At 41.4% G+C, this 10,738-nt stretch overlaps 1 protein-coding gene across 1 annotated transcript; it reads left to right on the top strand.

Annotated features, from left to right (window-relative positions):
- The first annotated feature begins 574 nt into the window (after window positions 1-574).
- LOC133097210 (interferon omega-1-like) lies at window positions 575-1,258 on the top strand. The gene has a single exon (XM_061199109.1). The coding sequence runs from the start codon at window positions 575-577 to the stop codon at window positions 1,256-1,258; it is 684 nt and encodes a 227-aa protein (XP_061055092.1).
- Window positions 1,259-10,738: the final 9,480 nt, after the last annotated feature.

Here is a 10,738-nt window from a genome sequence, read left to right as displayed (position 1 = left end):
CAGTCCTCACCTCGTGGTCCCCTGAAGCATGACCACATGGACATGAAGGAACATGTTCTAGAAGGAAAGGAAACATGGGAGAAGCTCACGGACTCATAATAATCAGCTTCTTCTCTAAATCAAACACTAAACAAAACCCACCTTTTGTTTCAAAGAGCTTATGCCAGAGTGATTTGGTAAATCCCTAAGCAACTACAGAAACCATACGGCTGAGAGAGCCTGCCTTCCTATGTAAAGTAAGAGGTAAAAATGGAACCTAAGATCAGGGCTAAAAATTTGTTCCTGGAACAGAGAAGACCAACATTTATGCATGAAAGAGATATAGAATGTGTGTATTTACAAACCTACATCACTTCTGACTTTAAGACAAAAACCTTTCTCATTTGATTAATAAATATCCATTTGGATGGGCACATCTGAAATTACTGGGAAAATTAAACTTCTTGCAAAATTAATAGTTTAGAATGATGACATCTTCGTAGACCATACTGAGAATACATAAATGAAAATCAAAAAAGGAAGTAAAAGTGTATAGAAATGTTTAGAAAATGAAAATTATTGTGTTCCCTATTTAATGGCCTTGCTTAGAAAGAATGTCATCAGAGAACCTACCCGCAAGGTTCCTCCAGACGACTGTCTCAGCCAGGCCAGCAGCAGCCTCATTTGCCCCATGGCCTTCGTGCTCTCTCTACTGACCGCCCTGGTGATGTTCAGCTACGGCCCTGGTGGATCTCTGGGCTGCAACCTGTCTCAGAACCATGTGCGGATTAGCAGGAAGAACTTCATGCTTCTGGGCCAAATGAGGAGAATCTCCCCTAGCTTCTGTCTGAAGGATAGAAAAGACTTCGGTTTCCCCCAGGACATGGTGGATGGCAGCCAGCTCCCGAAGGCCCAGGCCACCTCTGTCCTCCACGAGATGCTCCAGCAGATCTTCCACCTCTTCCACACAGAGCGCTCCTCTGCCGCCTGGGACACCTCCCTCCTGGACAAACTCCACACTGGACTCCATCAGCAGCTGGAGGACCTGGACGCCTGCTTGGTGCAGGCGATGGGAGAGGAAGAATCTGCCCTGGGAGTGACGGGCCCTACACTGGCCGTGAAGAGGTACTTCCAGGGAATCCATCTCTACCTGAAAGAGAAGAAATACAGTGACTGTGCCTGGGAAATTGTCAGAGTGGAAATCATGAGATCCTTGTCTTCATCAACCAACTTGCAAGAAAGGATAAGAATTATGGATAGAGACCTGGGGTCACCTTGAAAGGATTCTCATTGACTAAGATGCCCTATCACCCTTGCACATATGTGTTTGGTCATTTCAGAAGGCTCTTATTTCAATTTTAATCACAGAATTTATTGTATTAATTCAGCTATTACTTTGTCAGTAGTAATAAGCAAGTATATGTTAAAATTATTCAGCTTCAGGGGCATCAGCCCCTAAGCAATGACTACCCTGTTATTTATTTATTCTGTTTATTTGCTTATTTATTTATTTATTTCTGTATCTTATTTTTATGTTTTCACATAAATATATTTATACTTACATTGTATTAAAATTTAGAAAATATTCACCTTTCTATTTCATTAAATTTGCATTTTGTTTTATTTATTAAATTCTTATGAGAGAAAACTTCTTGAGTTTTTTAAGTTCTGAAACCTACATTCTTATTTTTTTCTATGTAAACTTATTTCAGACTAGTATTTGTCCATTTTGTCCTTTGGAACAGTCCTACCACTTTCATTGCAGGAAATGCTTGTCAAAAGGTGGAATTCCATGGAACTGAGGGAAGTCCTGGAAATTATGGAGAATGGTTAGTCCTGATGTCATAGGTGTAACTGATTTATACCCACCAGGAAAGAGTGGTCGGTGCAAATACCTGTGGGAAGGAGTCATCTCCTCCAGGGAAGCTGGTGACATATGGTGTTGACTGCCGATCCTGGCACCTTCCCCCCGCCTTCTCCCCAGTCCTCCTTTACTGAACCATTCTTCCCTTATACATACCTTCAGTCCCTCCAACTCACTGACCAGCCACACAGCTGCTCTGGTTCTGTGCACGTTTCCAGCTTCAAGGTTTCTGTTAGAGTGAAAGCCACAGGAAGAGAGCACAAGTGAAAGGAGAGTTCTAGGATTTTCAAAACCTCTGTGAGAAGGAGCCAGGGTTCGTGGCACTGGATCCCAGCTCTGCTATTAATAGCAGTGTGACCTTGACAAATAACACAAACACTAAGCTCCCTAGTTTCCTCATCTTTAATATGGGGACAATAGTAGTATTTTTTCATAGGATTATTCTCAGGATTCAATGAGTAAATATACACAAGAGGCATAAAAGTGTGTCTGTCAGAAATAAGCAGGACTGTTAGAGTCACAGAGTGGCTACCCTCAGGGAGGAGAAGGAGAGCTGCTCTGAGGTAGCAACTGGAAGGCAACATAAGAAACGTGCTAGGTCCTGGGCAAAATCTATTAGTTTTAACTTGGGTGCTAGTTTCACAATGTCATTCAGTGTGTGAAATTTCCGTGCTGTATGTTGAAGATACTTGCAATTTCTGTGTATTATACTTCTTTTTTAAAAAATAAATTTATTTACATTTTATGTTTGGCTGCATTGGGTCTTCGTTGCAGCGAGCGGGAGCTACTCTTCCTTGCGGTGTGCAGCCTTCTCATTGCAGTGGCTTCTCTTGTCACGAAGCATGGACTCTAGGCGCGCAGGCTTCAGTCGTTGTGGCTTGTGGGCTCTAGAGCGCAGGCTCAGTAGTTGTGGTGCACGGGCTTGGTTGCTCCGCGGAATGTGAGATCTTCCCGGACCAGGGCTTGAACCCGTGTCCCCTGCATTGGCAGGCGGATTCTTAACCACTCTGCCACCAGGGAAGTCCTTGTGTATTATACTTCTGAAAGATTTTCTGGGAAGTAGTAAAAATTCTTTGAGAAAGAAGGATCAGTAGAAAATACTTGGATCTACTTTAAAAATGAATAATATGGAAATAACAGAGACCTCAAATAATGCAAAAAGTCACAAATGGTTTTCATTAATAATGTTTGTTGCTTCCTTACTATGAGAAAGGCACAAAATAGCTTCTGAACTCTTTCATTTTTTGGTCTTTCAGCAGCAACGCAGAAGCAGGAAGAAAAAAGCAGGAGCTATGAAAGGTAAGGTTCTGCTCTCTAATCCTGGGCCCTCCCGGGTTTGATCTTAGTTCTCTTTTCCATACAGTCCCAGGTCTATAATTGCTGGCAATGTCACCTCCTACAGCCTGTACTCTCAGAAAATAATGGCCCCCCAGAGGAGACACTCAGAGCAAGAAAGCAAAGAAGTCAGGACCTGGGACACTTCTAACCCACGCTCTGCTCGTCCATGTGAAAGCTGGGCCATGGCACTTACCCACCAAGTGACAGTGTGAGACGTGGTGGAACAATGACTGTTTTGGTGGCAAAATTTGGGGTAATGACTCCGACAAGTTAACCTCCCTAAGTTTCATAGTCTGTGTCTGGGAGAGTCCCAGGATTGTTGTGATGATTGCCTGGGGCAATGTGTGTGAAAGAGCTGTAAAATGACACCGCTCTACACACATGGACCTTACTATTAGTGTCACTGAACCTCCGACCTCGAATTCTAGTTCCTGGGCATTAGTCTTGAACGAATCTCTTCCCAGTGGAGCAGTCTTCTCAGCACGTTCCACGCTCTCTTTGCTTCCACTCTCGCTGGACACACCCAGGCTCCTATTTCTGGTTTGCAGAGCTCACCTGAAAGGCACTCATGTGACACCAGCCCCACCCTCTCTTCAGAAAGGTGATTCATATCTTCTGTCATCTCAGGCATCCCTCTTGCTGGCTGGCCCTGTGGAATTCCAGGGTCCTAGTCCAGCAAGAGGCTGACACGAGGGAGTCCCATTGGGAACAGAATATGGAAGGAAGCCTTGGGGTAAGGCATCTTCTGAAAACAAAATGGTCTCTCTCAAAAACAGCAAAGTTCATTCTTCACAAGTAAATTGTTTCTTCTAAAAAAGAGTGTTTTCTTTTGTCTCTGCTGCGTTTGGGGGAAGGATGCAGTAGTCCGGGAACCGGGTTTAGAGAAAAAAAGAGGTTCTCTAGTTCTGATTGAGAGCTGACTTTGAGTGTTTGAGGTGGAGGAAGGTTAGGGAGGGAGTCTGACAGTGGCCTTGCACACCCTCTACCATCTCAGCCGCCTTCATTTGTGTCAGGACGAATACAGCTCTTCACAAAGCAAATACAAAAGCATAGGAACTTGACAAATACTGAGGGGCTTTACAAATTGAGAAAATCCATTAAAGAACGAGTCTCAGGAACTGGACTTCCCAGTCCTTCCCCTTCTCCATCATGATACTGATCTGTAAACAGCCGTGGGTTGGAATGTTGGGGGTTACACAGGCACATAGATTCCCAAATGTCCCAATCAGCCTCTAGGAACAGAGACAAGAAACCTCACATATTCCCCAAAACAGCACTGGAATTTGGCATTCCTGAGGTCTCAAGTTCAGAGGGAAATGGGACAAACCAGAGGACCCCAAATATTTTGATGGAGAATAACTTTCATCTAACTCCAAGGCCTTCTTGCATCCTGATGAAAGCTGGGCAAAGCAGCTCAGCTCCCCAGTTCTCAATTTAGCCTGAATGAAAGTGTACAACTGAGGACTTTTCGCCTTTCCTTCCTCATGGGACAGGCTCTGGAGCAGCAGGGACGCAGAACTCCTGGCCATGTTTGTGGTTGAGCAAGCAGGGACGAGAGGAGGCCAAAGGGGAGGCAGAGCAGTATATGGTCTTAGCAAACCTGGGAGTGGAACAGCATAGTCGTATCAGGCTTAGGAAAGAGATCTCCCTCTGCATCAGGTACCGTACTCAGCTCACTCTCCAGCTACACTTCTTATTCCCACCCAGTATCCTGCACACTGTTAGGGACATCATTGGTCCTCAGAGTTGTTAATAAAAGTGATAAATGTAATAAGCTGAACATACTTGTGCCAGTAAAACTGTTTGAAAATGACAGTCTTGCTGCATCTTCTCTCGTGGGTGACTCTTGTCTTCTCAGGTGACCAGTAAATTTGTTAGCTCGGCATCTCCTTAGTCTTCCTTCAACTTCATGCATGATTTAGGGCAATTGTTTTCTTTTTCCTATAGTACAGTTTTCTCAGCTTTAGAATAGGGATAATGAGACTACTATATTCCATTCAACATACCATCGCATGTTATGTGCTCTATATAATGAGAATATAATAAGTCATAAAGTTATCTTAAGTGAGCAGACTATTTAAAGCACCAGGGACATATTAAACATGGCGATGATAGTTGTTATTGTGACAGGTATGCACAAAGGAGTAAAAGCCATTTTTTCATGTCCACTCAAAAGATACATATTTTTTTAAGATTTTTTTTGATGTGGACCATTTTTAAAGTCTTTATTGAATTTGTTACAATATTGCTTCTGTGTTTTTTATGTTTTGGTTTTTTGGCCCTGAGGCATGTGGGATCTTAGCTCCCCAACGAGGGATCGAACCCACACCCCTTGCATTGGAAGGCGAAGTCTTAACCACAGGACTGCCAGGGAAGTCCCCAAAAGATATTGATATAATGCCATATTTGTGCCTTACTGAGCTCATAATTTTGTTATGCAAAAATTCTACCTCTGTGAATTAAAATAGGATCATCTTTTTAAGTATTGTGCAAAGCACACACACAAATTTTTAACTTCTACTAGCAAATGAAATATTCTCACGGATGTACCAAACACTAGATTACAAATACCTATGGCTCTCTAGTGGGCATCAAAACAAAATGCAATCAGTGCATTGGCACAGAGGTATTTATCAATATTAAGTAGAAAATAATATATTAAGTTTAAATTTACATCATGCTGAAATTAAAAGCATTTTGATGCAAACAGATTACAAATTTTTATGCAACTTATCCATATAAAATGACATTTTGAAGAAGTGAATAAAACTCTCCAATGAAAAACCCTGATTATATATATAAAGCTGAATGCTTAATCTATTAAGCCTTAAGGGTCTTCTAAGACCCTTGCTTAAAACAAATGAGAGGAAAAAAATATTTTGAAAATTGAGATTAATTTCTTAAAACACTTACTAGGTCATAAGATATTGCCAATAAGCTACATCTTACTGAGGTTAGAGATCAATGTGAAGCAGCCTTGGCTGACATGTCCGAAGCATCACATACTTGTTATTACACCCGCCATTTTAAAGTCTGACCTTCATCTGGTCTCTATGTCACCACCATCGTCTGCTTTTCTGTTCCTCCTCCTCTCCTTTCTTTGTTGACTCCACACTCTCATCTTAGGGAATTGGTGTTCCTCAAAGATCTATGCTAGTCCCACCCTTCATCCTCTCTGCACATATAGTCTCAACCTCCCAAATAGTTCCAAACGTCATCTCTATGACTGTTGACTTCCATATGCATGTCTTTACCCAGGTTCACATCTCCAAACAAAGGTCATTAGCTCCAAACCCTCATATTTACCTGCTACCCTAGATGATCTCCATACATGGCCAAAACTGACCATCATGCAATTACCTGGCAAACTCCTGCAGACCCCTGGGATGCCAGCTTACCAACTGTTCTTGCAGAAGCTTTCCCTGATCCATGCAAGCCCACATACTCCCAAGAACCTGTACTTTCCCTGTCACAGCATTAGCATTCCTTCAATTGAACACCTAGTTACCCATATCTCCACCAGACTGCAAGCTCTGTGATAGCAGGCAATGTGTCCACTATTTTCATTGTACCTCGCACCCACCACAGTGCCAACAATACAAGGGATATTTACACTTCTTTGTTGAAGTTTAAATTCCATGATTCTATAATATATTTCACAGTTTATTGATCATGCAACTGCTGAAACTGAATCAGCAACCATTAGACATGCTTTCTCCGAGAAAGAACAAGTAAAAGAGAACAGCTCCAGCTGCTATAACCTGTCATAATGCCTTGTGCATCTCCTTCACATCCTAGAAAGGGTTTCAAGCTAATTTTTTACTCTTTAAGGCCTGTCTTCTCTGACAGAGTGCTCCATTAAGAAAGTAATATCTTTGTTTTATCTACCAATATATTAAAAAACACAAGTAAAATCCAGAAAGCAGAGATACTTCAAAATATTTTAAGAACCAATGAAATGAATAAAACTATTTATGTTCCCTTTGGATTTTAAGGCAGATTAAAGGTTTAAGGACCCTCTGGTTTTCTTTAAGAGTATGAGTTAAACCTAACACTTAAAATATACCTTTTGCACCCCCAAAGCAAAGGAAAATAAGACACAAAGCTGACCATATCATAATATGAAGAATAAATTTGGTAAATATAACAATCAACATAGAGAAATAAATTCTAATTATTACAAATTAAAAATAAATTTTCTGTCCATTCAAAAGTATTGTTTCCACTTACTATTGAAAAACAATGTGCTGAGATGACTCAATGCATTTACAACTGAATCAGAAGAAAAGTCATTGAACTGAGCGAATATTGACGCGCTTGAGGCCACCTCTAAGCAGAGAAGCCTCCATTGTAGAAGACTGGGTCCAGGTCTCCTTTTCCCACTCCTGGGTTCTCTGAGGTTGAACATACAGGGAAAGCACACTCTGATTTTCACGCCTTAACTTCCACTCTCATATTGTCCTGGGCACAGCAGCTATGGACTTTCTTTTCAGATCGAGCCTGGTCCTTTGGAAGGAGTTCTTCAAAGTCAGGCTGGAGTCCTCATTGATCAGGAGGGTCTTTTCCTCCCCATCTCCTGCACCAAACTAGTCTCCAGATCTTCCCACTGTTGATCAAGCCCAGTGAGGAATTTCAGCTGTTTGTGCTGAAGACGAAGGAGAAGTGCTATATCGTCTCATGGAGAATGAGGCGGCCTGAGCGTTTTGGAACTGGCTGTCAGCCAGCTGGTGCTGATGGAACCTGAAAACCTTCTTGTCCTTCAGGCAGGAAAACAAAGAAGATTCTCCCTGTTAGGGGCAGGACTGTGAGGGTCTCCTGCTTTGGCAGGCCGTGGTTCGGGGCCAGGTCACATCTAAGGTTGCAGACAGAGCTGGAGAACATCATCCTGGGTGTCATCAGTGAGGAGGGTGGCAGGCCCCAGTGAGCCTGGTGATGCAGGTGTCTGGCTGTGGGCGCCTGTATCCAGCTGCTCTGAGTACCTGCCTGCAAATGAGATTCTTAAATAGGCCAGGATTGTCATTTCTCTACTTATCCCAGTGTTGTTTCCACGTTTTTGCAATTTGTCTTCCATTTATGGGCAACATAGAATGTCGCAACTTCAATTCTTCTTTTATTACACTGGAAATTAAACACACTCCTGGAACATGAAAGAGTGTCAATCCAATAGGATGTATTCATCTAAATGAGACCCAAGGTTGAAATAAAAACCTGAGTCTCAATATATCTCTTTTTCAATTCTGATGAGAATACTTAGAAGTTTGACCCTGTACTCTATTTTGCCACTTCTTAAATTGCACCAAAATACAACTAGCCTCACCTCTCTGCATTTTCCTCTAAAGGGACTGATACATTAGATTTAAATTCTTCCACATTTCTTTACAGGATCATAGCTCACATTTTCTGACCGTTTACAGATAATGGTGACATAAAAATGAACAGCAAGGGTAAATTCATGCAGTTCTCTTCATTCTGTCACCAGAAATGTTCTGACTGCCCATATATGTGACAACGCGCTTGGCAATGTGGATTCCAGGAAAGTAAGGCAGGGGTGGTGACTGCCCTCCAGGGAGCAGGGAGGACAGACTTCAGAGGCAGGATTAGGATGAAGGCAGCACCGCGTGCTCAGTGCAGCTGAGGGCCAGTACTCAGAGCTGATGAAGCGGAGAGCCTGGGAGCAGCGGAAGGCTCCACTCTGACAAAAATCTGGGGCTCCTGAATTTAAATGACATCAGAATTTCATTTCCTCTTTTTAAGAATGGAGACAATTTTAGTTGTGGTCACACAAGACATTGCCTAGATCAAATAAAATAAAGTTTGCAAAGTATAGGCTGAGAATTTGAACAGAGTGAATGATAGCAGCCTTTTGTATTGATATAACAAATGGTAACCTGTATAGTCCACCCTCAGCCCAGCCAAGAGAAGCTCTGACTACAGGTTCCTTAACACTCAGGGGTCTGCATGTTGAGGCCCCCAAATGCAAACTCTAGGAGAGGGATTGCCTGTAGGCCTGCGAAGGAGTAGAGACCTAGTCTCTACCCTTAGAGCAGGGCCCGGTACATTAAGGAGAAATCCTTCCACATCTGAAGCTCTTTGCAGCATCTAGGAAACTGTTTTGACCTCCTCCCCACCAAAAAAAAAAAAAAAAAAAAAAAAAGGCTGCTCTGTGACTAGTATAAATGAGATAAATAGTCCTTTTCCTCACCTTATTTTGTTTCAGACCACCTCTGGTGTTAATTTTTAAGACACAGATTAAATTATACTTTAAAAACAAACACATAACCTCAGAGAAAAACAGATCAGATTTGTGGTTACCGTAGCCAAGGGGGTGTGAGTTGAGAAAATCAGATGAAGGCAGTCAAAAGGGTTTTTTCTTCCTTAAAAAAAAAGACATTAAAATAATGTTGTAGAGACCAGGAAAATGGTTAGAAATATATATATGGGGGAGAGACTGATGAGAAGTAAAGCATTCCTAGATTTTCAGCCATGGAACGGCACAATACTCTAATTCAAAAGCTATTTCCTGGCTTAGCATTAGGGCAATGTTAAGCTAGTACTTCTCATAAGCACGAATGGTAAGAAGACACCAAATCTAAGTCATCAAGATAAAGGATGTTTTAATGCAATATTTTAAAATGAAAATTAATACCAAAATATGCATGAGGAACGAAATATAAAAATTTTAAGTAAAGAAATGAAGTTGACCTCCATTTGCATGGCCCTGACAGTCTTACAAAGTAAGCCTTCATGATGTAAATGACATTTGGGCAAATTCCACTTAGTGTATAAAATTCTTACTAAAGAAAAATGAAACAGTCTGACTTGCTAAATGTCCTCAGTTGCTTGTACACACCAACTCTTCTTTCTAACCATATAGTCAAGGTGAGGTCCTGGGAAAGACATTTCAGGAACATGAGTTAAAAATCAGTTAAGACTATCACGGGGTCATTAGAAATTGTCAAACATGGTAATTCCCTCAATTAAAAACAAGTGAAAAAGTAATCTTGAAAACATTAATGAGTTGGCTTCCATTAAAGGTAGAAAAGTAAAACTGCATTAAATACTTGGGATTTCCCTGGTGGCACAGTGGTTAAGAATCCACCTGCCTACGCAGGGGACACGGGTTCGATCCCTGGTCTGGGAAGATCCCACATGCCGTGGAGCAACGAAGTCCATGTGCTGCTACTACTGAGCCTGTGCTCTGGAGCCCGCGAGCCACAACTACTGAGCCTGCGCGCCCAGAGCCCGTGCTCCTCAACAAGAGAAGCCACCACAATGAGAAGCCCGCCCACCGCAACGAAGACTGAACCCAGCCTAAAATAAATACACCCAGCCTAAAATAAATAAACAAATAATTAATTATATTAAATACTTTAGTATAAAGACAATAGTTTAAATAAAGTTTAATAAAATGCTGTATTTGAATATGAAAATATATTTTAATATTCTATGCTTAATACTGAAAATATTTTAACAAAAGTTTATTATAAAAATATGAAACATTTAAAGTATTTAATTTAAATATGATATGAATTAAGTTAAATATAAAATTAATTTTAA

Source organism: Eubalaena glacialis, chromosome 9 (genome assembly GCF_028564815.1).
Source record: "Eubalaena glacialis isolate mEubGla1 chromosome 9, mEubGla1.1.hap2.+ XY, whole genome shotgun sequence".
NCBI lineage: Eukaryota > Metazoa > Chordata > Mammalia > Artiodactyla > Balaenidae > Eubalaena > Eubalaena glacialis.
Note: the sequence above shows the minus strand (reverse complement) of the source record. Positions and strands in the feature narration are given on the sequence as shown.

Excerpts from the sequence above, each read along its gene's own strand:
- LOC133097210 (XM_061199109.1), top strand. The coding sequence starts at position 575 with ATGGCCTTGCTTAGAAAGAATGTCATCAGAGAACCTACCCGCAAGGTT.